General features: G+C 52.5%; 10 protein-coding genes across 10 annotated transcripts; 3 read left to right on the forward strand and 7 right to left on the reverse strand.

Moving 5' to 3' along the window:
• Window positions 1-136: 136 nt before the first annotated feature.
• On the reverse strand, window positions 137-1,218 carry bgt1 (1,3-beta-glucanosyltransferase Bgt1; the record flags this gene model as incomplete). The annotated part of the gene is made up of 3 exons (XM_058452270.1): window positions 137-372; window positions 425-888; window positions 959-1,218. The coding sequence occupies 3 exons, from the start codon at window positions 1,216-1,218 to the stop codon at window positions 137-139; spliced, it is 960 nt and encodes a 319-aa protein (XP_058308808.1).
• A 1,215-nt stretch (window positions 1,219-2,433) lies between these two features.
• On the reverse strand, window positions 2,434-2,679 carry N7498_005209 (uncharacterized protein; the record flags this gene model as incomplete). Its single annotated transcript, XM_058452271.1, has 1 exon — window positions 2,434-2,679. One exon carries the CDS (start codon window positions 2,677-2,679, stop codon window positions 2,434-2,436), a length of 246 nt encoding a protein of 81 aa, XP_058308809.1.
• Window positions 2,680-3,492: 813 nt separating this feature from the next.
• N7498_005210 (putative RNA export mediator Gle1) lies at window positions 3,493-5,130 on the reverse strand (the record flags this gene model as incomplete). Its single annotated transcript, XM_058452272.1, has 2 exons — window positions 3,493-4,260; window positions 4,324-5,130. 2 exons carry the CDS (start codon window positions 5,128-5,130, stop codon window positions 3,493-3,495), a joined length of 1,575 nt encoding a protein of 524 aa, XP_058308810.1.
• A 2,200-nt stretch (window positions 5,131-7,330) lies between these two features.
• ssdA (mRNA-binding translational repressor SSD1) lies at window positions 7,331-12,194 on the forward strand. The gene is made up of 5 exons (XM_058452273.1): window positions 7,331-7,490; window positions 7,547-10,137; window positions 10,192-10,551; window positions 10,605-11,605; window positions 11,662-12,194. The coding sequence occupies exons 1-5, from the start codon at window positions 7,394-7,396 to the stop codon at window positions 11,699-11,701; spliced, it is 4,089 nt and encodes a 1,362-aa protein (XP_058308811.1). The 5' UTR covers window positions 7,331-7,393; the 3' UTR covers window positions 11,702-12,194.
• A 391-nt stretch (window positions 12,195-12,585) lies between these two features.
• On the reverse strand, window positions 12,586-13,986 carry N7498_005212 (putative ubiquitin conjugating enzyme E2; the record flags this gene model as incomplete). Its single annotated transcript, XM_058452274.1, has 3 exons — window positions 12,586-13,515; window positions 13,578-13,916; window positions 13,984-13,986. The coding sequence occupies 3 exons, from the start codon at window positions 13,984-13,986 to the stop codon at window positions 12,586-12,588; spliced, it is 1,272 nt and encodes a 423-aa protein (XP_058308812.1).
• A 794-nt stretch (window positions 13,987-14,780) lies between these two features.
• On the reverse strand, window positions 14,781-15,404 carry N7498_005213 (putative GPI anchored protein; the record flags this gene model as incomplete). The annotated part of the gene is made up of 2 exons (XM_058452275.1): window positions 15,285-15,404; window positions 14,781-15,218 (listed from the first exon to the last, which is right to left on the reverse strand). Coding segments are annotated over exons 1-2 (498 nt in total), but the record flags the coding sequence as incomplete, so codon positions are not given.
• Window positions 15,405-16,954: 1,550 nt separating this feature from the next.
• On the reverse strand, window positions 16,955-17,540 carry N7498_005214 (membrane magnesium transporter family protein; the record flags this gene model as incomplete). Its single annotated transcript, XM_058452276.1, has 3 exons — window positions 16,955-17,054; window positions 17,186-17,423; window positions 17,485-17,540. 3 exons carry the CDS (start codon window positions 17,538-17,540, stop codon window positions 17,001-17,003), a joined length of 348 nt encoding a protein of 115 aa, XP_058308814.1. The 3' UTR covers window positions 16,955-17,000.
• An 858-nt stretch (window positions 17,541-18,398) lies between these two features.
• On the reverse strand, window positions 18,399-19,429 carry N7498_005215 (translation elongation factor 1 subunit beta; the record flags this gene model as incomplete). The annotated part of the gene is made up of 4 exons (XM_058452277.1): window positions 18,399-18,628; window positions 18,685-19,058; window positions 19,289-19,328; window positions 19,390-19,429. The coding sequence occupies 4 exons, from the start codon at window positions 19,427-19,429 to the stop codon at window positions 18,399-18,401; spliced, it is 684 nt and encodes a 227-aa protein (XP_058308815.1).
• Window positions 19,430-19,709: 280 nt separating this feature from the next.
• hsp78 (chaperone ATPase HSP78) lies at window positions 19,710-22,100 on the forward strand (the record flags this gene model as incomplete). Its single annotated transcript, XM_058452278.1, has 1 exon — window positions 19,710-22,100. One exon carries the CDS (start codon window positions 19,710-19,712, stop codon window positions 22,098-22,100), a length of 2,391 nt encoding a protein of 796 aa, XP_058308816.1.
• A 302-nt stretch (window positions 22,101-22,402) lies between these two features.
• Window positions 22,403-26,037, forward strand: N7498_005217 (MutS family protein MSH5; the record flags this gene model as incomplete). The annotated part of the gene is made up of 15 exons (XM_058452279.1): window positions 22,403-22,784; window positions 22,844-22,933; window positions 22,991-23,375; window positions 23,430-23,829; window positions 23,879-23,956; window positions 24,007-24,421; window positions 24,480-24,576; window positions 24,626-24,715; window positions 24,767-24,938; window positions 24,993-25,027; window positions 25,081-25,162; window positions 25,217-25,328; window positions 25,378-25,675; window positions 25,737-25,875; window positions 25,933-26,037. 15 exons carry the CDS (start codon window positions 22,403-22,405, stop codon window positions 26,035-26,037), a joined length of 2,880 nt encoding a protein of 959 aa, XP_058308817.1.
• Window positions 26,038-26,298: the final 261 nt, after the last annotated feature.

Here is a 26,298-nt window from a genome sequence, read left to right on the forward strand (position 1 = left end):
CACAAACAAACATCCATATTTTCATTAGATTTCAGATCGGTGACCCAAACTCGTCTATGCGCGATCCACGAGATCCAAACTAGTTTAAAACAAAATACAATCGAAACGGATCTACCAGACCCCACCGGTCACGGGCTTAGTTAGGGCAGGAGGTGTCGAACTTGGACTTGCGGTCAGCGGTGTACAGACCCCAGTGCTTCTCATTCATGGCCTGGCCGTTGTCGCCAACACTGTTGGGCTTCCACGATTCGTCGTAGGCCTCGAAGTAGAACAGGTCCACGCCCCACGCGAGCATACCGCAGACGCCGGTCTTCCAGGACTTCTCCGCATTCTGGGTGCCGGCCTTGGCAGCCTCGTAGTCAGAGCCGCCGTCTGGAATGCTGTTAGTATATAATCTTTCAATCGGGTGGGCAATTGAACTCACCAGTCGGCCAGCCAGTCTCGCCGTTAACAACCTTGATTTTGTCCGCGTTGGAACCGGCAATCTTCTGGATGTGAGAAATGGCACCGGACATGTCGTCGAAGTAGGTCTTGTAGGCCTTGTCGGCAGGGGTGCCCTGCCAGTAGGCAAAGGCGTTAGCCAGAACGTAGGTGACCATGGGGTTGGCTTCGGTATCGGTGGTGAACAAGTCGTCAGCAGTGCCGTCAGCGAACTTGTTCCAGCTGTCGGCGGTACCGACGGTGGTGCTAGGGAACTGCTTCTGCACAGCGCTAATGTAGTTGTGGAGCTGGGGGCCGGTTAAGTCACCACGGTAAAGGGTCTCAGAACCGACGGTGATGGCCTCGATGACGTCCTCATGGCCAGGAACGGTCGCCTTCAGAGCCGCAAAGTCCTTGGTGAATGAGGGATCGTTGGTGCTCATATCACTCTTATCCTGGGAGCCGACCCTAGGAGGGAAAAGCGGGTTAGCCGAGTCCAGCGATCTATATTTACCCTCGCGATTGACGGGTTTCTTACCAGATACCAAGGACAACCTTGAAGCCCTTGCTCTTGGCAGCAGGCAGGATGTTTTGAGGAGTATCACACTCTGTGCCAGAGTAGGTGCGGACGAGGGTGGACAGGTCCTTCAAGTTGTCGAAGTCGGCCTCATAGTCGCTAGTGGACTTGCAAGTGCCATCGGCGTTCTTGTCACCCAGGGAGAAACCCAGCGTGCCACGGGCTGAGACCACGGCTGGCGCAGTGGCCAGAATGAAAGGCAGGAGGCCAGAAACACGCATGATGAAGTGTAGGTCGGACCTCGGAAGAAAGAATGTGAATAAATGAAGAACGAAAGATACAAGGAGTGACAAATTGGGCTATAAAAGGAGTGGAAGTTGTAAACGTCAGTGGAGAAGACAAGAGGAAGACCGCGATGGGCCAAGGAACTACGCCTCCTGGGACTTTCCCTTACGACGCTGCAGACCAAAACGAAAACAGACCCTTATGGAACAACCCAATTGCATCCAATCAGCACGGGCAGCGCAAAGGGTCCAACCCTGGCGGGTCTGGGGTCCCTGATCAAGGGGCAACCAATAGTGTCCCCGCCCCTATTCTCCATCCCGTATATGAAACATAGCGGTCTCGATCTTCCCCCACCTAATTGCTGCCTTCCAGAACATACCTCTCCGTATGCTTTACATTACTCAATCGATGATCTTTGGATGGTACATCAGTCTCTCCACCGGTTTCATTTTCAGCACCACCACGGCCCCAAATCGCCATCCGGTCTGACGCCAAGATCTCGCGACCAACGTCCGACACAGTCGTGATGTCACTCACCCTCAACTATCAATTGTCCAGATACTGTTCAACCTTGGGATACAATAGAATGTGGACTAGACCGAGCATCGATCGCGATGGCACCGCTCTCCCGTATCCCGCCACGGCTTCTCCGATCCATCTGTTGGCCTGATCAGGAAATTGAGCCCAAAAAAGGAGCTCCCATAATGGCCGATTCGTGGTTCGCTCTGATCTGGGCTGTCCAGGTCTTGCAATTGCACTTAAATGGGCTTCTGCGGTGACCCGGTTTGTCCCATATTGCCTGATACTACATCCATCCGGCTCCGAGTGGCTGAAGCACCCGGGCGTTGTTCGATGCCCAACTTAACCCGGCCGTCGGCATTTTCTCGTATGAAATCAACCAGTGGTAGCATTGTAATATATAGAAGTGCCGTAGCCTCTTGTGAGAGATCACAATTGCCGCGTTGAGTGGTGACGAGGAATATGTGGCATGATGAAGCGCTAGACGGGTCGATCATAGGTTAATTTAGCCTTGCACGATTGCCTTTCTGGCGTCTTTCTAAAACCTATGATCTTGTCAACCTAGAGAGTCATACAGAGCGAACTTTTTCAAATAGCGCCATTCTTCGCCGAGAAGTCAAGAGAGGAGATTATATATGTGTAATAGTACAAGTGAACACCCAAAAACAGAATTCGTCCCAATCCCAAAGACTTTATTTCACAATTTCGCCATCCTCTCGACCTCCTTTCCACCAAATCCAAATAGCCTTACACCAGAACCAAGTCTCGATCGTACCAAACACAACGAGAACAGCAATTAAGAAAATTTTCATATTCTTCCCAATGCCGAGAGACTCGAGGGTCACGGATGGAGTATGCATTGGATCCGCGTCGGACTCTTCCGAATCCGGCTTCGGCCGGGTATGCTTGTTCAAGAGTGCAGATTGAGTCGCGAACATGTTTGGGGAACATCCCGGCGTTCTGGACTTTCTGGGTGGTCCGTGGAGAACCGCGGTATGGGCAAGTGGCGGTTGGGCCTGGACCCGTGTTGGGAGGCTTAGGGCCCCTTTCAAAGGTAAGCGAAGAATATTTGAGCTAGGAAACATCTTGAGGACACCCGATATGAATTAAGGATATAGAAAGGAGGACGTTTGGCATTTGTACGTGGTTATTCGGAGTGGGGGCTGTCAGAAGATGACTCGAACGCTAGTCTCGAACGGTATGTATACATCTGCCGCTCATCGGGGCAGAGTAGAATGACCAAGAACCATCTCCATCGACTGTCGTGAATACCCTCACAATGAGATATGACCTGAGGTGCTCAAGAGCCAGATATCAACAAGTTTGGCTTTTCTGGATGGGATGAGCGTCATCTCCAAGCTTCAAATCGTCAAAGAATCAAAACCGGCTGGAAGTAAACGCAGCGTCATTCAAAGTCACTTTCGAAGGCTTATTATCACGAGCAACAGCTCTGGTAAGACATGAAATCCAGTATGTTAGATTACCTGCTTCCTAGCTACTAAAGTTGAGAGTCGATAGTTTGAAGTATTCGATTTGTTTGGATCATTGGATAAATGTTAAAAATGCTATTCATATGAACATGAACCAGCCATGCGATTCATCGCCCAAATTCCTTCGATTCTCATAGTCAATGCCTGCACGCTTATTATCAAGCCAGTACGCTGTGTTGTTCATAATGCAAGAGTCCTGATATTAAAAAAACCAGCAAAGATTGGCCGTAGCTTGATTCGCAAAAATTGCAAAAACCCCACTCAGATGAGGACATTCTTACTCCGCATGTAGGTCTCCTGCAGCAACTTCAACTGAGTCACGGGCATAGTCTTGCGCGGAAGGGCCGCAGGTAACTCGACAATAGCCTTCCGCAAGATGACCAGACCAAACTGGCCGAAGAATGTGAAGACTCGTTCCTCGGAAGATTTAAGCATAGACTGCAGCAGAGTGACTTGGGTATCTTGCATTTCGGCGGGAGAAATGGAGAGGATTTTCTGGATCGAGGTCCAGAAGATGGTGTTGGGGAAAGGATTTCGGCGCTGCGCTTTGCCAAAATTGCGGAGGGTCAATGATGAGAACCCGGCGCCCAGGGCGGTCATACGGTCCAAGTGAGCTTGTTCGCTGATAAATGGACCGCCGGCTTCTTCGCGCCACCAGCCCAGTGCCTTTCGGCCTGCTTCGGTCTTTTCGCTGCCAGTGAATCCCCAAAGGGCTGGGCAGACTACCCGGTATTTGGCCCATAGAATGTCGGACATGTGGATTCCCTTGTACATGAATGCATCCAAGGAGAAGATCTGTGCGGCGACGATGCCAATGGGCTCCGCGTGGGCCGGGTTGATGGATGCCTCGGTGATCAGAGCTGAGACCAGGCATTTGGCGAAAATGTTGAGTCCATAGATTAGCATGACAGGGACCTTGTTCTCCTCGGCAGCGATTTCAGGAGGAGGGAAAGCGATGAACTGGCGGATATCCACTGTTGGCTCAGGGATGGCAGAAGCTTTTTGAAGCTCGACTTTGATATCTTGGATCTGTTTGGCATTCACGTCAATAACCATTCGATGCTTGTATTCAGGGGGTTAAAGAAGACAAACCTGCTTCTTGTTGGTTCCCTTGCCGTCTCGCAATTGACCCACACACTTCTTAATTGAACGCCGCATGTCACCCATTGCTTTCTTAACGGCAGGGTTTTCCTTGCCAAAGTTGCGCAAATTCTGCCGCATTTCTTTGAGGGTCTGGTGAAGTGCAACATAGCGCTCCTGCACACTGACCTCTTGAGCTGTGAGGCGACCAGCACCAAGCTTCTGCTGCTGTTGTGCTCGAGCCTGTTGCTCTGTCGCCTGCTGAGCCGCCTGCTGGGCCTTCTTGACCTCTTCTTCTTGCTTGCGGTTCTCAGCCTCAACACGCTCCTTTTCTTCACGGTCCTTGCGTTCTTTTTCTTGCTGCACGGCCCGCCGCGCACGCTCAGCATCTTCTTCAGCTTTCTTCTTAGCTTGCTCCTTGGCCTTGCGCTCGGCTTCGAGCCGTGCAGCTTCTTCCTTCTCTCGTCGATCCTTCTCGGCCTTCTCGCGTTCGATGCGTTCCCGTTCTTTCCGAGCCTCTTCTTCCTTGCGGCGGCGCTCTTCCTCCTCTGCGCGGTTGTGTTCTTTCAGGGTAGCTTCGGCCTCCTCGCGGATTCGGTCATGGAAAGCGGCGACTTCATCGAGGGCGGTGGTGTGTACGGCCTCGACCTCGCGGTCGATCCGGTCGAGGTTCTCATAGTAGGTTTTGCGCTCGTAGGCATAGACCTTTTTGAGCTCGGTGTTGAAGAGCTTTACCTGCTCGAGGTCTCGAGTCAGGTCGAGCATAAGCTGTTTGGACGGGCTGTCCAACGGTGGGACGTGAACTCTGTGTCGGGTCATGTTGGTCGCCGTCGATTTACCAGGTGCAACAGGGAATGAAGTTGAAGCAGCTGCGGGAGTACTGCGGCGCCAATGGGTGTAGAGAGAAAGGTTGACAGCGAGGGGAACGAAGGGGCGAAGAGAGAAAAGGCCAGGCGGGGTGAATGGAAAATGAAAGACGATTCAGTAGTCACACCAAGTAAGCGCGAGGCATGATCGTGCCCACGTTCAGAGCCAAATGAGACGAATTGGGCGGTTCAGGCCCAGGAACGTTTGTAGGTAGCGACCTAATGGGCAGGACCAATCGTGTATTAAAGAGGTGTGATCCGGTCACCAAGTCTTCAGTCACCACCAAAGCCAAAAGCGAGTGAGTCGGGCAGCGAGTGTCGTGCGCGAGGAAGATAAATCGCAGCAAGGTGGCTTGGGGTATTCTAAAACGCGATCGAGATCAGCTGGACGTTCTTTCGACGCGCGACCGAAATTCGAGTAGTGAAGGAGCTGTACGGGAGGACCAGCGCGCTTCCGACTAGTGTAGCGACATACCTAGGTGCTTTTTCTTGTCATTACTACGCAACAACTCAGCGAGCATCCCGGGGCGATGTTTATCGCTCTGAATCGAAAATAAATTACGAGCTGACTCAGCGGCGGAAATCTGGTTCGCTTTGCATCATCGTGAGCATCATCCATTTTATGTTTCAAGCTGGCTGGCTTCCTGTTTACTGTCTATTACATGGATGGCAGAAACCCTGGCTAATGAGTAGCTGTGAAAATGGCTCAAGCTGTACAGGACACCGGCCATCGACACTCTCCTATGGGATTCCCACCCCCAGTCGCCATTAGCGCAAGAGACTGTTGCTCCAGCTTGATGGCCCTAAAAGCCGCCAACTTATTACCTAGCGTATATTTGTAATGAGAGGGTCGATCCCTGCAAGTTACAGGGAGTGGCCTTCCCCACCGACCAGGCAGCTTGTGCTATCTCGAAATTATCCGACAAAGGCACATGCACCTGTAGAGAGAAAGATAAGGGCAAAAGTGACGGGGGAGAATTGAGATGAAACGGGGACGGAGATCATCCATGGCCATCCGTTGCTGGATAGGTTTGCGGTGTGTTCAGACGGGGTATTTACACCATGTTCTCACGTCCAAGGAGGAAGGATACGCCGTATTGTAGTGACCGTACGACCCTCCTTTGGGTCTCCCCACACCCGCCTTTGTATGGAGCCCATCATCACTTCACTTCTCCTTTCCCCCCCTCTCTCTTCTTCTCCCTCATCTCTCATACTCTCTCTCCCCATCGTTCCTTCACCAAAGTCGGTGCTTGCATCGTCCGTTCTATCCCTCTTCACCCGGTTGTCATTCTCTTCGGGGACGTGCAACTGAATCCCGTTTTCCTGGGAGTTCCTGGAGAGAAAGCTCCCACCCCCCCAGCTTCCGTGGTTTTCGAGTAACCGACTCTTGCCGGCTCTCGATCGAGGATTGCATCCCCGATACCTCTTCTCGGTCTGGTTGTCAGCTACAGAGTGCCTTTCAAGCGCCGCAGACTTCACTCCAGTCGACTCGTTCCTTCCAACTCCTAATTTCCAATCGAGCGAGCGTCGTCCCTTTCAGTCGATCTTTGGGTTCGTCGATTCAAGGTGCATTGACAGGTGCAATTGATTTGGCTGTCACTCTCCCTCGATTGTACGGCTTGACCGCTTCGTTGGCCCTCTAGCGATTTTCATCCCACGTTGGACAGCACAGACGTCATTTTGGAATGCTAGAGCTCCGAGGTTATCATTAGTCTCTCTTGCAGGTAAGGGCGTCCTCGTTATAAGCATTTCCCTGTCCATTTCGGAGGCTTGATCCGCTTTTGTTGCGTGTGTTGCTGTCTCAAGCTCTCTTTCCCTGCTGTTTTGGTCTTGCCCGAGTCCCTTGGTCTCCGCCCGCAATGCAAACTGTCCGACTCATCGCAACTTCCACGTTTCACGTTCCCTCCTACCCACAATCGTTCCTTCACTTCTGCCCTCACACTCTCTTTTCTCTCGAGTCTTGACTTGTTTTCTTCTGAATTCATCCTCTTTACCATAACTGACCCGCCCTTTCTCCCTTTCAGTATAGTTCACACCGTTCATCGTCGCGTCGAAACTATCGTCAGCACATAAAGCGCCATCTGCGGTCAGTTTGTGCTACGAATCTCTCGGTTCGATTGCCTTTGGAGGTAACGCCAGTCTTTCCTGTCGCCGGATCCTCTCCGCCTCTCCACATATTACACTCTACAGATAGCCGTCGTCCTTCATCTAGGACTATGGATCAACAAGGCCAGTCCGGGCCACCAGGCCCCGGAGGGCGCAAACTCCATATCGCTCATCGGAGAAGTCCCTCTGAGCTGACCCCTTTGATGAGTATGGCCCCCTTTCTCACGGGTAATCTGTGATGGTGATGACTGACTTGGGAACAGTGGAACAACTGGCCATTCAGCAACAGATTGAGCTACTCCAGCAGCAGCAGCAACAGATTGCTGCCACACATCAACAGTACGTTAACATGGGCCTGCTCCAGCCTCAGCAGCTGGGTCAGGTCAACGCCTTTTCTCCCGGCGGAAACATGGGTGGTGTTTCTCCTCAGGTCAACAACGCCTTCCAGTTCCCCCAGCAGCAACCACAGCAGCTCGGGGCTTCAATGCACGCGCCACCAAACCACTCGCACCGCCGCAATCAGTCCGCTCTGCCTGGTCTCCCGATGGGCCCGCCTCCTGCTCCATCCTCGGGGGCCTCCGGTTACGCCGATCAAAACCAGCAAGGCCCCAACCACCGAAACGAGAATAACAACCAGGGCCGTGGTCGTGGAGGCCCACCCGGCGGTGGTCACCAGCGCCGCCACTCTCTGGCTCTCCCAGAAGCCAAGAAGGCCGCCGAGCTTGCCCAGCAGAAGAGAACCGCCTCGGGCTTCCAGTTCCCAGCTCCTGCCCCTGGTGCCAGTGGGTCGGAGGGCCAGTCGGACGACAAGCCCGCTTCTAGCACTTCTCCTGCACCGCAGGGCCTCGGTATGCAGCGCGCTGGGAACATGCGGGCTGGCGGTCACGGTCGAAGCCAATCCATGGCTATTGGCGGCAACCGCGGCTCCATCTCTGGCCGCGGTGCCGGCGGATTCCAGTTCCCCGCTCCCAGTGATGCTGGATCATCCGACAACCAACGCCGGCCCAGCCAGCCCGGCCACGCTCGCACCGGATCCCGAAACTTTGACGGCAATTGGCGCCAGCCCAATAACCAGAACCAGGGACAAGACCAACAGAAGAACTTCGGCCAGCAGCAGCAACAGCAGCAGCAGGGTGGTTTCCAGCCTGGTCACCGCTCCCGGCCGTCCATGAACCAGTCTATGGGCTCCATCGGCCAGTTCCAGTACCCTGGTCAACTGATCCAGCTGCCCCAGGGCCAGGTCATGATGGCACCTCCTCAAATGTTCGGTGGTCAGCAGCTGAACCCTCTCCAGCTCGCACAGCTCCAGGCCCTGCAGCAACAGAATGGTCAGGCCATGGGCGGTCTTCAGGTCAGCCAGCACGCTCCGCCGCAGCTGTCTGTTCAGCAGCAGCAGCAGCAGCAGCAGCGGAAGACCCTCTTCACTCCCTACCTGCCCCAGGCCAATCTTCCCGCACTCATTAGCAACGGCCAATTGGTTGCCGGTGTCCTGCGTGTGAATAAGAAGAACCGCTCCGACGCGTATGTGACCACCCCTGATCTGGATGCCGACATTTTCATATGTGGTAGCAAGGACCGTAACCGCGCCCTTGAGGGTGACTACGTTGCGGTCGAGCTCCTCGATGTGGATGAAGTCTGGTCGCAAAAGAAGGAAAAGGAGGAGAAGAAGAAGCGCAAGGATATCACCGATGCGCGGTCAGGCAGCAATGCCGGAAATGACAAGCTGGGTCGCTCCGACTCCAATGGCGATAGGCAAGAAATTGGCCCGGATGGAAGCATCCGTCGCCGTGGCAGTCTTCGCCAGCGTCCTACGCAGAAGAAGAATGACGATGTCGAGGTCGAGGGACAGTCCCTTCTGCTCGTTGAGGAGGATGAGATCAGTGACGAGCAGAAGCCCTTGTATGCTGGACATGTTGTTGCGGTCGTTGAACGCATTGCGGGTCAGATGTTCTCCGGTACTCTTGGTCTCCTTCGCCCCAGCAGCCAGGCAACCAAGGAAAAGCAAGAGGCTGAGCGGCAAGCCAGAGATGGTGCCCACGGCCGTAACCAAGACCGTCACCAGGAGAAGCCCAAGATCGTCTGGTTCAAGCCTACCGACAAGCGTGTGCCTTTGATTGCCATTCCGACTGAGCAGGCTCCGCGAGACTTTGTGGAGAAGCACCAGGACTACGCCAACCGCATCTTCGTCGCCTCTATTAAGCGTTGGCCCATCACCTCTCTGCACCCCTTCGGTACGCTTGTTGAGCAGCTTGGAGAGATGGGTGACCTTCGCGTCGAGACGGATGCTCTCCTCCGTGACAACAACTTTGGATCTGACGAGTTTTCTGATGCCGTTCTGAAGAGCATCGGCTGGGAGGATTGGTCAGTTGCTAATGATGCCGAGGCCCTAGCTACTCGCCGTGACTTCCGTGAAGAGACCGCCTTCACCATTGACCCGCAAGACACCAAGGCACTTGAGGATGCTTTCCACGTCAAGAAGCTGGGCGACGGAAAGGTCGAGATTGGTGTCCACGTCGCTGACATTGCGCACTTCGTCAAGGGCAACTCTCTTGTGGATCGCGAGGCCAAGAAGCGCGGCACTGCTGTCTACCTGGTTGACCGCATAATGAACATGCTTCCCCCTCGTGTCTCCAATGAGCTCTGCTCTCTTCTTCCCGGTGAAGACCGCCTAACTGTCAGCGTTGTCTTCAAGGCCAGCCTTGAGACTGGCGCGGTCGATGACGATGTCTGGATTGGCAAGGGTGTCATCAAGAGCGCAGGCCATCTCACCTACGAGGAGGTGAACTCAGTTATCACTGGCAAGTCGAGCGCGACCGGTGCCGGCATCACTAACGACAGCATTCAGTTGCTGAGCGTGAGTTTCACCCTTTCTGATCTTCGAGCTTTTTTTTTACTAACTTGCATTTAGACCGCTGCAAACAAGTTCCGGGATGCTCGTTTCGGCAACCGTGCTGCTAAAGTCCCTAGCCTGCGTCTGCTCCAGCAGCTTGATGATGAGAATGTGCCCGTTGAGTACAACATCTTCGATTCTACCCCGGCCCATGAACTCGTCGAAGAACTGAGCCGCCAGGCCAACTTCTTCGTGGCTCGCAAGCTGGCTAGTGCAATGCCTGAGAAGGCATTCCTTCGCCGCCAGGATCCCCCTAGCTCGCGCCGTCTCACGCTGTTTGTGGAGAGAATGAACCGTCTTGGTTTCGGTCTCGATGCATCCAGCAGTGGAACCTTGCAGAGCAGCCTGTGCAAGGTGGAAGATGTCGATCTTCGCAAGGTTGGTCGCATGGATTGGACTTGAAAAATGGCTTTTGCTAACATTTTCTCTAGGGTATGGAAGTTCTCCTCGCGAAGGCCATGCAGCGGGCCAAGTACTTCGTTGGATCTGGCTCCGCCGACGAGCAGCGCCAGCACTACACCTTGAATGTGCCCGTGTACACTCACTTCACCAACCCGTCTCGCCGCTACGCCGATGTTCTCGTGCACCGTCAGCTTGAGGCAGTTCTCTCGGAGGGTGCTATCGAGTTCACCGACGACATGGAGTCCTTGAACAAGACTGCCGACCTTTGCAACAACAAAAAGGACTCGGCTCTCAACGCACAGGAACAAAGTGTCCACATCGAGGCCTGTCGCAAAATGGATCGCAAGGTCCACGAGATTGGCGGCGATCTCATCAGCGAGGGTATTGTCCTTTGCGTATACGAATCCGCCTTCGACGTTCTTATTCCCGAGTATGGCTTCGAGAAGCGTGTGCACTGCGACCAGCTGCCTCTAAAGAAGGCCGAGTACCGCAAGGACTCTCGCGTGCTTGAACTCTACTGGGAGAAGGGCGTTCCCTCATCTGCATTTGTCCCCGAGGATGAGCGCCCCAAACCCGGCAACTCTCGTGCTGCTCAGGCTGCTGCTGCTGCTCGAGAGGCTGAAGCTGCAAAGCAGCGTGCTCGTGAACATGATGAGGCTATGCGGAAGCAGACTGAGACTGGAACAATGTCTGCTGACGATGTTGATGCCCTCTTCGATGATGACGAGGAAGTAGACGAGGTGACCGAGGCGGCCGCCGGCGTTTCTTTGAACTCGGCTGACCGGTCGACCCAGAGCATGCCGCCGTCTCCCACCCGCAACGGCCACCTCCAACAGGGTCCTCACCGTACTCGATCCGACCCCAAGATCGCCTCGAGCACCAGCGATGCGCCCGAGAACAAGTTGACCAACAAGGAGAAGTACTTGAAGCTCTTCAAGCTCCGCGAGGAGAATGGAGACTTCATCCAGGATGTCACGGAGATGACTCGCCTCCCCATCATCCTGAAGACTGACCTGAGCAAGAGCCCGCCGTGAGTACACTGATTTAAATTCTACGAAAGTTTCAAGCTAATTTAGCCTTGCACAGATGCCTGACTGTTCGCTCTGTCAACCCTTACGCCCTGTAAAGGAGTCGAAGGGCGGTTAATTTCTCCTTCCTTGGGATATATTATTGCATGCCTATCCTGCAGATTCTTTGGGCGTGTCGGACATCTTCAAAGTGTTCACAGACACCTACGGACATAATTCCTCCTCAGACACGCGGATCGAACATATCATTATCGGGAATTTTCTTCCTGGTATTCCCCTTTTTTGCACCCGGTAGTCAATCCTCAGTTGTGCTGCCATCTATCCGACGTGTCATGGGGCGCGTATACTTAGTGTTTTGTTATATGTTGTGCAGCGGTTGTCTGATTTTGTTATCCTCTTATTGAGAGTATCTGGGTCGTCTCCCGGAGAGAGAAAGTATTGTTCCCATCTGAGCTTGTCTCGGTCCCCTTTCCTGGTCCGTTCCCTTTGCTTTTGACAAAAGGTCGGGATTTGTGGCCCTCGAGAAGATTGGCGATTCGAGGGGAAAATTGATTAAAGCTTGATAGTCTTTCCATTAATCAGGTATTTACACATTCAGTTCTTCCTACTCGTAGTCGCTGAGAGGTGGTAGGTAGCCTTGCAATCTTGGATCCTCTGCGTGGCCCTCAGTGTAGCTAGACCCATACAACCGTCTTAAGCCCTGGAAAGTCTACGACTTCGAACCAATTGCTTAGGCAAACATGCATTATGCAGACATTATTCAAATACCCTACTACCCTAACACCGGATGATATGAGAGAGCCCCCATTAAACACATCCACCCTCATGGGACTAGTCACCATGCTGTTGTTTTTCCTCATATTGCGCCATGAAATCCATCAAATAAAGCCTATAGCGAAAGGGGGTATCGAAATGCAAAAGATGGAAGCACACGACACCGAGGAATGCAGAAAGATCGGTCCAGCAAAGAATCATAGCATCCTCACAGACGCCGAACTCCAATACGAGGCTTGGCCTTTGGCGCAGTGGCCTTGCGTGGACCTCCGACAACCTTCTTCAAGACGCGGGAGAGATTCGAGTTCACCGGTGACTTCATTGAAAGACCCTGGATCTGACCAGCCAGAGGATTGGTACCAGTCGCTTTGTCCTGCGATTCTGTCTTGTCCTTCAAGCCGCCACTCGCCTCAGTGCAGTTCTCCTTCCCGTCACCACTGAAGCGGCGCGAAAATTCCGCCAGTGTGCGGTCCGGCACATCCTCGTAGATTTGCAGATCGTCGCGCAGTCGGAAGGAAGCGTTGCCACCATTGTTGAGTGTGAGTTTCGGGGATTTGCGCTGAGGCGAGACGGAGGCGCGGGTACGGGTGTTTGCGCTGATGTTTTGTTCTGAGGAACTCTTTGTCAGGCCCCGCTCGTGCTCGGAGTCGGAGTCGGAGTCGACCAGCATCATGTCCGCGTCTGGATCTTCGGGGTAGGGCATTGTAAGGACGGAGAGGGGGCGTTTTCCGAGTGTGCTCTTGCGCGGGCTTGGGGGTGTGAGGCGGACGGGGGAGGAGGAGAGGGAAGGATTGTTTTCTTTGCTCGCGCTGGCTGGGTCTTCGTTTTCGCTGTCGCTTATGTCGTCGGATGGGTTGGGTTTGTGGATTGATTTCTTAATTGTGCCTGGGTGTAGGCGTTGTTGTTTTCGTGGACGTTGGGTGGATGTATCTTCCTCGGGGCGTATTGAACTGGCGTCTTCGCCCCTGTTCTTGGCTTCCGTGACGGAGTCCTTGAGGTCCGGTGGGATTGGGGCATGAATGGAGGTCATCAGTTTCGCTTGGTGGGAGAAAGCATCGAATTCTTCTCGGAGCAGGGTGCCTGCTGATGCGTTGAGGGCCGAGTCAGGGTTGGGGTTGATCAGAAGGCAGGAGATGGTCTAACACGAAGTGATTAGTTCAGTTCTCCGACATTTATTCACTTGACAGGATGCACACTCACAATAAGCACATCGCGAAGGGTCAACTTTGACTGCCAGTCTCTCTTGAGTGTATCCACACACACCGCACCCGTCATCTCCTCCACATTAGGATGCCATATGCGTGTTCGGAACATCGCCTTGGGCGGGCTGTTCGGATAGTCCTCCGGCATCTTGAGATGAAGTCGCCATAGGCCCTGTGAGTACGGTGTACCGGTCGGGCCAGTCAGAAGGACCGTCAACTGCGATAGGTCGTCGGCCGCAGCAAAACGGCCATCGTCCGGCGGCAACAGGTAATACGGCGGGAGGTTGTCGCCATGCAGGGCAGCATGGTCTGCCGCGAGTCGGCGCAGATTGGAAGGCTATATCGCATAATTAGTATCTTTAAGCGCCTTCTAGTACACACTGGGGAACACCGTGGACACTTACCATGGTGGGTGGTGTTTGGATGTTTGAAGCAGCACAACAGCCGGTTACTTCAACGACCGGCTGTTTGGAGCCGCTAGTCCCGAAGCGGTGACGCGTCCGTGACGCGAGTCGCGTCGCTCATTACACTTCCCTTTTAGGACTGTACAGTCTACTTGCATCACAGCAGATAGATCACATCTGCTTCTGCAGACTACACTGTTATCAGCTGCCCCTGAATATGGGCATGATGGGTCTCATTTCCTTCATGAGATGGGTGCCCATTCACGTCGTCCAACCATATGAGGCATCCACCTTGGGGCATTGAACAATTCGACCCCATCTCGCTACGCGAGATATTACTCACAACATCAGGGAACTATTGACTCATAATAATATGATCTAGGTAGAGTCTATACAAGAAGATTGGAGCGCCTCATAAATGATTCAAGGAGTGGCAGTCTCTCGACGATGTATTTACTATTTGCCAGGAATTAAGCTAATCATGAGCATCAGAAATCAAGCGAGAAACGGATGCGCCGCCGGTATGCTGTCCGATTCACACGCGAAACAAAAAATTCAATATACCAAATGCCATAGACGATCAATTACAAGTCCCCCGTGATTAAGATTCAGAAAAAGAAAGATCAGAAAAGAAACTTGCTAACATTTTCGCGTTCCTCATCCCACAGACCTGGAAGATCTGTAAATCCACTCAACCAGTTCCATTATCCGGGCCCTATTCCCATCAGAGTATTTGCCAGAATGGGTTCTCGGGTCTCAATGGCGAGTGCATGGTCATAGGCTGGTGCTGCTTACAGAGCAAGGACAGCCAGGGCAGCACCGGCGAACATGCCGAGGCCAGCAGTGGCCATGGCAGCGCCACCAGTGGAGCTGGAGCTGGAGCCAGAGGCACCGCTGGAGCTGGAGGCACCGCTAGAGCTGGGCGACGAAGTGCCGGTGGAGGTGGAGGTCATGGTTGAGACGCTCTCGGTGGTCTCAGTGGAGGTCTTGGTCGAGTCAGTAGCGGTAGAAGTGCCAGTGCTGGTGACCTTGACGGAAGAGGTGAAAGTGGTGCCCCCAGTCACGTTGACAACGGGGGAGGTGAGACCAGCGGGGATGGAGGCAGCAGGCTCCTGGGAAGTCACAACAGAGGGCTGAGAGGTGACGGCAGCGGGCTGAGAAGTAACAACAGAGGGCTGGCCAGTGACAACACCGAGAGAGTTGGTCTCAGTGAGATACTGAGTGGCCGGGTTGCTCTATTGGCACGAGTTAGGGTCGGAGTGCAAACATTGACCATCAACACGGTGTTGAGTGATACTTACCTGAGCAGAGGCGCCCAGAGCGAAGGCAGAGAGGGTAGCAAAGACAATGGAGGAACGCATTGTGGAGGTTGGAGATATTGATGTTGCTGGTGATGTGGGGTGTGGGAAGTAGATGTGCGGGGAGAAGAAGAAGAGTGAAAGGGAAGAGGTGGGAATTTATGAAAGTACGGTTGTCCTAGGAGACAGGAAGCTGGACTTGTCTTTTATTTGAGACTTGGGCGACGCCATCGTTCCTGAAACAGGTTAAGGCATCGGCTGCGGCCCATTCATCGTACGGGCTGGCCATTCTAGCGCGGAGCTGGGCGTGCAGGTCGAGTGGCGCTGCTATTTTAGGGGTCACACCGGCTGCCTACCGTGCATCGGCTCGTAAGCTTGGAAACAATTATTGTCTACTGTATCCGTAGAGTTTGATGTGTCTATGAGAAACACGGTTCCAATATTACCAATGACCCCACTGTTGTCACCAATTGCCATGCCCTGCCCATGCGGAATACCCCCTAACGGATAGGGCAAAGCACATTAAATGAAAAGGTGGTAACGAAAATCTGGTACGGAGTGCACGATCCCACCTAAGGTACTCTAGCGCCCCTGCACTACCCGGTAAACAGTAGACAGAATAGCTCAAAGCTTACGGTTCCCCAGAAGCGCAGATCTCTTGGCAGACCGCGTAGAGGCCTACGAATCCTAAACCAGTCATCCAGTCGTCAGCCGCGGTTGATCGTTGTTACTAAAAACACGTCCTCGGCACCTCACGCCTGGTCCATTCCTGGTGGCGCTCGTAGTATCCGTAGTGAAACCGGCGAGCCCAAGTGGAGTAATCGTGTGAGACATCACCCATCGTCCGAATATTCGTTTCCACGCTAGCCAGTTACTAAACACAGAAATGATCGGCTGTGGTGTTCGCGATGCCTTTACCGTATAGCACTTTCTAGCACCCTCCGAAGTTTCTTCCATTTTCTTCCTTACAACGCCAAGTCCCACCTCGAAGCATCCGCCTAGACTCATTTCGTGGATCCAAGAACTGCAGTGGGTCTTTCTTTTTCTTGGCCGACAAGTACGAAACACGTCCAGTGGTTCGCTGATGGCGATCTTCTCCATGCAGAATTGATAATATGCCAGCCTTGGACAATTAATGAGATGACCTTCGGTTCAGAAAAGCAAAGGCTATGTATATGTGTATCACACACAGCCACGCCCTTTTTAGGTCTGGGCTGCTGCATCCTCGTCGGTGTCGCCGCAGTCCCTGCAGGGAACTCGGTATCTTAAAGTTGAGTGCGGGCAACGGTTTCTCTTTGGGCCGGGCTCTGTGTGACGGGCAACGCGTACTTCATGCAACCTTTGAGACGGAGGTGGTACGCATGACTGCCCAAGTGCCGTGGTGGCTATACAAAAGCAGGCGTCCAGGTCATGAGCCTTGAAAACAAGTTCTGCATTTCTACACGTACGCTCGGCTCGAGTATCGCGGGAGGCGTGATCCTTGCGCAGGCTGTTGCCTTTGTCTGCAGTGTAGCTGCATTGTAGATCTCCCGGACGAGAATAATGAGTCCAGACCGGGCATAGTCTACACCGAGAACTGATCTCTGGACACAATAAACGGAACATCCTTGGGGGTTGGTACTGATCACAACGCCAATCTTCTAGGATCGATTGAGACTCCCTCGCAGCAATGCATATTATACAAGAACCACTGCATCACATCCAATATGACGTTCCATATCACTCCAACACATCCGGGCCCCGCATCCAATCCGCAAATTCCTTTCGCTTGGCCTATAATCCCCCAAATTCAGGTTAGCTCACGTTGATCTGTGTGGTGTAGCCATTGTGACACAGGGTCTCTCGTCAAGTCTACGGGCCTTCCGTAAAAGGAAACCAAGGGTAAGAAAGGGACGAAATCTCACCCGAATATCCCAGAATCCATAACGCTCCTCCAGACTCAAGTACGGGTTCCGTGCACCGCCATCCCGCTCGATCTCACCCGCCCAGTCGCGCCAGCTGATGGGCTTCAGTTTCTCCGCACCCAGCACCAGGCCGACAGAGACCACGACGACGGCGACTAGAGTTTCGACGATGATATCCTGCGGCAGGGCGAGGCGGGTATTGCTGAAGAGGATCGTGTGTTCATGGGCCGAGTAGCCTCTGTAGAGCTCGTTAGCGGATGTCTCGTTGGATAGGCTTGCGGTAATTGGTAGAGACGTACGCGTGGGCCAGCAGGACCAGGCCGAATAGTGTTACCAGGCGTGAGAGGAAGCTCATCGTGATCGGTGATGTGGTCGATTCGGGGGTTGGGGTCTCGTGGTTGTGCTAGGGAAAGATGTGTGTTTCTCTCCCGTGTTGAGGGCAGTTATTCAAAGTGCCGCCGAGGACCAATAAGTATCGGGAGCCTTGTTCGCGTTGAGATAGCCCGTCTTGAGTCGGGATGTCTGCCCCAGGTGCAACTCGGGTGCTTTGGCGTTGTCCCGCTTGGGCGATTAGTCATCTCCTTTTAACCCTCTGCGCCTTTCCTAAAATGATCATTGGAGTAGATCAACCTTCTACAAACATTTTCCTAGGGAGTTGATAGCTCGTTCTTGTCATTCTGTTTAGTAGCTAACATGGGAAAATCCGAGCTATCATGATTCGATCTTGCAAACTACAATTGGCCATGGGTACAAGCTTCGTCGGATAATGTCTGGCAACGGAGTTGTATATATCGGTCTATTGGGAATTGGAAAAGACCAGACTGTAGAGGAGTAATGAGTTATCCTATGAATCAAGTCTGCGCTTTTAGAAAATCTTCGGAACATGCGGTGACCCGTAGCAAAGACATCGAGTTATCTTAGAAACCACTACCATCTCAACTCCTAATTCGATGAATGATTGTCGACCCCGGCTTCGCGAACATTCGAAGGCATGACGTGTCCAATTCAAGTCCTACCCCTGCCAAAACCTCTAGCACGGCCAGTACAGGGCTGACAACTACCAGCTACGGTTTTGAATAAAAAGATGTGGTCGTGAAAATTTTTTATTTTTCATCATCCCAAGCCACTGTCCGGCTGGGTTCTAGGTTCGTAATCAAGGTCCTAACACATCAAAAATATCCATCATCACGCCATCCACTTCATTAAGCATCATTTACAGCTTCTGCATGGCAGCAATATCGGTGGACTGGACGTGGTCCTCATCCTCCTCGATGCGGGCCTGAAGCTCATCGGTGGAGACCTTCTCGTCCTCGACGACCAAGTTGATCTGAAGCTTCTTAATACCGAAGCCGACGGCAACGAGCTTGGAAGCACCCCAGACCAGACCATCCTGCTCAATGGCGCGGACGTTGGCCTCCATCTCCTTAAGGTCGGTCTCGTCATCTGTAAAAGCGGTTAGGACGAATTCGTCGGCTGAATCGTACAAAGGAAACACGTACCCCAGGGCTTCACCTCAAGAGTGACAAGAGACTTAGCAGCGGGCTTGGGGCCCTTGGCGGCCTTCTTGGCCTTGTACTCCTCGAGACGCTTGTTGCGCTCCTCAACAGCGGCGGTATCCTCCTCCTCGGAGTCGGAGCCGAAGAGGTCCTCCTCATCATCCTCCTCGGGCTTGTCCTTGGGGTTGGAGGGGAGTTCGTGGGACTCAGGGCCGTAGGTGGTGAAGGCCTTGGAGGCATCACCGGGGAGGGTGGAGAACTCAGCCTCGTAGGAGGCGATGTGCTTGTACCAACGGGCAACGTGGGGGTACTTGGCAGCGTCGGGGGCGGCGCTGAAGGCCTTGAAGCTCACAACATCGGCCTGGCTGGGTCCGTTGCTATCAAGTACAGTCAGTACCGAGTCGCCATGAACGTAGTTATAAACAAGTGCGAAATAATGCAAGTCGAAATCAGAGACGCGATTGCTCGCATTGGATGTAGTCATGTAGCGGGGTCTTAATCCGCCTCCTAAACACGGACCAATTTGTTCTCATCATAAAAGCAAGACGAAAAGAGAAAATAGGAAAAACTAAGATTGAAAGAGGTAGGGGTGCGGCTTATATCTTACCCAACGATGTAGCTGCGGGTGGCCAGGTAGTTGTTGGCCACTGGGGGCAAAGTCAGTTCCCAAGGTTCAAAACAGAGTGAAAAAGCCGAGGCGAAGCTTACGAGTCAGGCCGGTGTCAGAGACGAAGTCGGTGAAACCCATTGTGAAAGAAGGGAGTGGATGTGAGTGGGAAAAAGTAGGTGTAAAGGGGGGAAGAAAACAATGTGGGCGAGGGGTAAAACATTTTTTCTTCCGTTTAATAGCGTGCTGCCACGTGACTCAAGTGGTGACGGAGCTGGCCCCAGCGACAGGCGGAGCTTCTACCTTCTTCCGCCACTGAGCGCTCGACTGGTGGAGCTTTCGAGAAACATCACGTTGTTGCCGCTGCGCAACTATTAAAGCACATGGTGTTGCTGCCCTCCCCCGCGCATCACCATCCACCATGGCAGCCAGACTCTCTCTTGCTTCGCGCAGTCGGCTACTGCGGACTCCACACATACCAAGCACCCGTTCGCTCCTACCGATCTCGCGGTCCACTCGACTTCTCCAGACCCCTGCGCTCCTTGCGCCGGCAGCAAGACTGACTCCGGTTTCTGCGATACGCCATTATGCCTCCGGTCGTCCACATCCTCCCGGCGGTACTCACCGCATGAACATGAGTGGCGAGGAAGAAAAGCCCGCGCTTGAGCAGTTCGGTGTTGACCTAACGGACAAAGCCAAAGCCGGAAAGCTGGACCCGGTTATTGGAAGAGATGCCGAGATCCATCGAACCATTCAGGTCCTGTCGCGACGTACCAAGAACAATCCTGTGCTGATTGGCGCGGCTGGAACTGGTAAGACGGCTGTGTTGGAAGGCCTGGCCCAGCGCATTGTACAAGGCGATGTTCCCGAGAGCATCAAGAACAAGCGCGTGATTTCGTTGGACCTTGGCTCGCTGATTGCGGGTGCCAAGTTTCGCGGTGACTTCGAGGAACGTCTCAAGAAAGTCCTGAAGGAAGTCGAAGACGCGCATGGCGGGGTGATTCTCTTCATTGACGAGCTTCACACCCTACTGGGACTGGGGAAGGCTGAGGGTAGCATTGACGCGAGCAACCTGCTGAAGCCTGCCCTGTCCAGAGGCGATCTTCAATGCTGCGGTGCTACGACTTTGAACGAATACCGCTTGATTGAAAAGGACGTTGCTCTCGCCCGTCGTTTTCAACCTATCCTTGTTGGCGAGCCGTCTGTTGCTTCGACCATCTCTATCCTTCGTGGTATCAAGAACAAATATGAAGTCCACCACGGTGTTAGGATCACGGACGGTGCCCTTGTTGCCGCAGCTACCTACAGCAATCGCTATATCACCGACCGGTTCCTCCCCGACAAGGCCATCGACCTGGTGGACGAAGCTGCTTCAGCACTTCGACTGCAGCAAGAATCCAAGCCTGATGCTATCCGAGAATTGGAGCGGGACATCACCACGATTCAAATCGAGCTCGAGTCTCTTCGCAAGGAAACCGACGTTAGCAGCCGTGAGCGCCGGGAGAAACTCCAAGAAGACCTGAAGGTCAAACAAGAAGAGGCTAAAAAATTGACCGAGGTCTGGGAGAAGGAAAAGGCTGAAATTGACGGAATCAAGCGTACCAAGGAGGATCTGGAACTTGCAAGGTTCCAGCTTGAGCAGGCTCAGCGCGAAGGCAACTTCGCCAAGGCTGGAGAGCTCCGATACTCCACCATTCCTGAACTTGAGGCCAAGTTGCCCAAGGAGGGGGCAGAGCAAGATGGAGACAAACAAACTCTGATCCACGACTCTGTTACCGCCGACGACATTGGCAATGTCGTTTCTCGAACCACCGGCATTCCAGTCAATAAGCTCATGGCTGGCGAGGTTGAGAAGCTGATTCACATGGAGGACACTCTTCGGAAGTCTGTTCGCGGTCAAGACGAAGCTCTTTCTGCTGTTGCCGATGCAGTGCGGATGCAGAGAGCCGGTCTTAGTGGTGAAAACCGCCCACTGGCCTCGTTTATGTTCCTTGGACCGACTGGTGTGGGAAAGACCGAGCTGTGCAAGAAAATGGCCGAGTTCCTATTTTCCAGTGAGTCTGCAGTCGTGCGATTTGACATGAGTGAATTCCAGGAGAAGCATACGATCAGCCGTTTGATCGGTTCCCCGGCCGGATACGTTGGCTACGATGATGCCGGTCAACTTACAGAAGCAGTCAGACGGAAGCCATATGCCGTGCTTCTGTTCGATGAGTTCGAGAAAGCGCATCGCGATATTTCCGCTTTGCTACTCCAGGTCCTCGACGATGGCTTCCTCACGGATGCCCAGGGTCACAAGGTTGATTTCAGAAATACCTTGATCGTCCTGACATCGAACCTTGGAGCCGAAATCCTGGTCGGCGCCGATCCCCTGCATGCCTACAAGGACGAGGGCGCTCCCGAGGTCCCGTCAGACATCAAGCAGGCCGTCATGGACGTTGTCCAATCATCGTACCCGCCTGAGTTCCTTAACCGCATCGACGAGTTCATCATATTCAGGCGACTCTCGCGGGAAGCCTTGCGCGATATCGTCGACATCAGAATCAAGGAGCTGCAAGGACGCCTTGACGACCGCCGGATTACCTTGAAGGTGGATGACGAGATCAAGGATTGGCTATGCACGAAGGGTTACGACCCAAAGTTTGGAGCTCGTCCTCTCAACCGGTTGATCTCCAAGGAGATCGGAAACCGCTTGGCTGACAAGATCATCCGTGGCGAGATCACGTCTGGCCAGACTGCTCGTGTGTCTCTTAATGCTGAAAAGTCTTTATTGGAAGTTTCTGCCGGGGAGATTGTTGATGAAAGTGCATGAACTTTGTTTCGCAACGGTGTTTTTGGTCGCATTTCAGGGCATTCATGATGGTGTTTCAAGGTTGCTCGGTTTTTATTATTACACATGTTTATCTTCATTCATGGTACCTTCTGTATATTAGTTCAACTCATCTCGAGTATGTTTAAATGCAAGTCCGCTCATAATTGACTATTGAAAAGACATTCTGTAGCTTGTAGAGCCGCTGCGTAGACGGTAATTGGGGAGAGCAACGTGACCCAGGTCGCTCGTTCTCTTCACTACACACCTTGACACTAAGTTGCCATCTCCTAGTTCTTCGCAAAATGCGTTCTTCCCAGAAAAGAAAGCACTCGCCAGCGGTACCTCGATCTCGTCCACCTCCCATGACTCCCCGTACCGCTGAATTGATGGGGGGTCACGACGCTCGCTCGCCGAGACGAGCATCCACCATATCAAGAGTCCCAACCCATCCACCGGCGTCCTCAGCGGTGCAGGGATTGCAGAAGTCATTCTCAACGGAGACTCAAACTGGAGGTGAAGAGCATGAACGATCCGATGATGATGATGACGATACTGGCCACATTATCGCCGCCATTGACATAAAAGACCGCGGGACGGTGGGGTGTTCATACTACTCCGCGGAGGAAGAGAAGCTGTACCTTATGGGAGATAGCAAGTCGGGAGAATTGGAAATGATCAATGCCTGTATGCTCTGTTATTGAGAATTTTTCAAGTCGCTGACAATGCTTGCTGACCTTGTCCAGTGATTTTTCAGATCAAACCAACGGTGATTTTGACGCCTCCTCGAGTCGACCTGACCAATATACAAGGACAGAACCTCACACAAGATAATGGTATTTTTCTAACATTCCAGTCACAATTTTCGAGGCTAATCCACCCATGGGAAATAGATTCATCCTTGTATCTCCCCTATCAGGTGGACGTTCGTCCCTCTCAAGAGTTCACTTATTCCAATGCAGAGTCCAGACTCATTGCGCTAGACGTATCATCATCTCATGAAGAAAGACTACGCTTCTTTGTACCCCAGAACGGTCTCGATGGATGCGGTGAAGAAACAGAACAAACAGACCCCGAGCACATGGGCTTTACACTTCATGAAGGAAGGCTTTTACACATTTCCAGCTCTGTCGACATGGAAAATCCGGTGACCGTTGGCTGTGCCGGAGCAATCCTTTCATACTTGCAGAGACGGCGAGCTACAACGAACATCGGTCCTATCGAAACTGATTCTTTTAGGGTCAGGTATTTGGAGATGTTCAGTTTGCAGGACACGATGTAAGTGACTGACATACTCTCGACGATGGACCGCATCTAATAATACGGAAAAAGGTGGATCGGAAGCAATACATTACTCTCCCTCCAGATCATGCAGCCCGAGTCGCATCCAAACATGTTCAACCAAGGCCCAGGCAAGAAGTCGGCTTCTGGAAAAGAGGGCCTCTCGGTTTATGGTCTCTTCCGGCAGTTTGCGTATACACCCCAGGGCAGAGCCAATCTCAAACAGATATTCTTCCGCCCAAGCCTCAGTCTTGAGGCTATTCGAGAGCGCCATGACTTTATTTCAATGCTCTCCCGACCGGGTAACTTGGCCGCTCTCGAGAAATTGACCAAGGGATTGAAGCATATCAAGAATCTTCGGCCTGTGATGATCAATCTCCACAAGGGTATCAGTACAGGAAGTGCGAAAATCACTGGGTTCAAGGCCACTGTATGGGCGAGTCTTTTGGCTGTATGTTCTTTCACAGCTTTAGATATTTACTGCTGATCCAATTTTCCAGTTTGCTTTCTATTCGATCGACATCCATGATGCACTTCGCGAGATTTCAGGAGCAGAGGAGCTGGCTCTACGAACAAAGGTTGAGACCTTCAATCCAAAACACAGGGATTCACAAGCTAATTCTAGAAGGCAATTCAAATCCTTGAGGCCGCCCAGCTTCATAGAGTGGGGCGAATGATCCAGGAAATCGTTGATATCGATAACTCCGAGGAACAAGGCCGGACGGTGGTCAAACAAGGTCTCGATCGTGAGCTCGACAAGATGAAAGACCGATACGACGGCCTGAACAGTCTTCTCAAGAACGTAGCCATTGAGATTGCAACAACAATTCCAGAGGATCTTGACGTCGATTTGAACGTCATCTATTTCCCCCAGCTCGGCTTCAACATTGCCATCTCTCTCAATGACAGAGGAGACCCTGCTTACTCTGGCACAATTGGGGATTGGGAGCTGGTTTTCACTACCGAAACTAGAGCTTACTTCAAGGACTTTCGTATGCGAGAATTGGACGAAAGGCTCGGAGATATCTACGGGCTCATCTGTGGTAAGTTTGTCTCGATGGTAGCCGCGCTCTTCTTTCATTAACGATTGATTTCTTCTAGAGAGAGAGATCGAGATCGTGTACGATTTGGCCCAGAGAGTCCTTCAGTATGAGAATGTGCTTATCGAAGCATCCGATGTGTGTGGAGAGGTGGACAGGTTCGTGACTTGAATGATTGGTGCATGGAGAAAGCTAATTCTTGTACAGTCTTCTCGCCCTCACACAGGCAGCTGGCCTCTTCAAGCTGACACGGCCACGAATGGTAAGAGAAAATCAAATAAAAATCAAGAGCGGCCGGTGAGAAAATGTCTATTTAAGCTGTCTCGCACTTATTCTAACCTGTACCAGTCATATTCTGCAAGAACTAACGGTTTCATCATACGTCCCAAACGACACCGTTCTCACGAGTGGGAGAGAGAATCTTGGAGACAATGTGGTCTCTTCATCGGCAAATAAAGATCCCAGCATGCTACTGCTGACCGGGCCAAACTACTCCGGCAAAAGTGTCTATATGAAGCAGGTGAGACCCCATGCCTAAAATGACTGTCTTGCACGTTGTCTAAGAGGTATTCAGGTCGCTCTCATTGTTTACCTTGCACAAATTGGGAGGTTAGTTCAATCATTTATCCCTCTTAAGGAGCTTTACTCACTCGTAATGACAGCTTTGTTCCTGCAGATAGCGCAGAACTTGGTATAACAGACAAAATATTGACGAAGATCAACACCCAGGAGAGTGTTTCCCAGGTATGACAGGACACCCTCACCCATTTAATGCTCTATGGCTAAACCAGAACTTAGATTCAAAGTACTTTCATGAGTGACTTGCAGCAAATTTCGCTTTGCCTCAAGCATGTCACTGGCCGAAGCCTGGTTCTCATCGACGAGTTCGGCAAAGGCACAAGTCAGAGTGGTGAGTGTCTTTGTCGGACTTCCAGATGAGAGAATGCTAATTTATGCAGATGGTATTGGCCTGGCCTGTGGAATACTCGAGCATTTACTCAATATCGAAGACTCCCCAAAGGTAATTGCCGCTACTCATTTCCACGAGATTTTTGAAAATGGCTTTCTTGCACCACGACCCGGCTTGCAACTCGGACACATGGAGGTCAAGGTTTGTGAAGAGTTTCAGGATGTAGAAGACCAGGTCACCTATCTTCACAAGTCTGCTCAACATTATTCTTCCCCGCGTTGGATACAGAGGACTAAACGATCCCATAGCTTCCGTCCTGGCCGCAGCAGCAAGAGCTTCGGTACCATGTATGAACCTCTACACGATTCAGAACTTTTGTGCACTGACTTGCTGACGAGAAATTAATAGCTGCGCCGCAATCAACGGGATCGACGGGGCCATTGTCTCGCGCGCAAATGAAATTGCAATACTCGCAGCCCGAGGCGAGAATCTCGTTGCTGCATGTGCCACGTTATCTACCGAAGAGATGCAAACCCTGCAGCATGCGGTATGAATAGTCCATAATGGTTTTATTTTTCTATACAGTTTACTGACATGGAGGCAGAACGCACTTGCGAGAAATTTCCTCAAAATGGACCTCTCACTCGAAAGGGTCCCCAGCCACGATACGAAGACAAGCCTAGAGGACTTATTCCAGCCAACAGGGTGAGTGGTCTGCGGGAGTAGGGACAATGGGTTGACTCATCATGAAATATGCCTTAAGGCTTACTGCGCCCTGTGTGTGCCCTGCGATAATTCTTAATTGGCGCACAGGGCGAGGTAACAGGTGTCGATCTATACCATTAACAGTACGCTATCATCATCCCCACTTAGCTCCCCTCGATATACTCTGGGGGCCAAATCGATTTTACTCCGGCAATGTCCCGGTCAGGTGCGGTGAATGTGCTACTTGGAGGATCCTATGCGGCTC

Source organism: Penicillium cinerascens (genome assembly GCF_028974065.1).
Source record: "Penicillium cinerascens strain IBT 15544 chromosome Unknown contig_5_segment0_segment0, whole genome shotgun sequence".
Classification (NCBI taxonomy): Eukaryota; Fungi; Ascomycota; class Eurotiomycetes; order Eurotiales; family Aspergillaceae; genus Penicillium; species Penicillium cinerascens.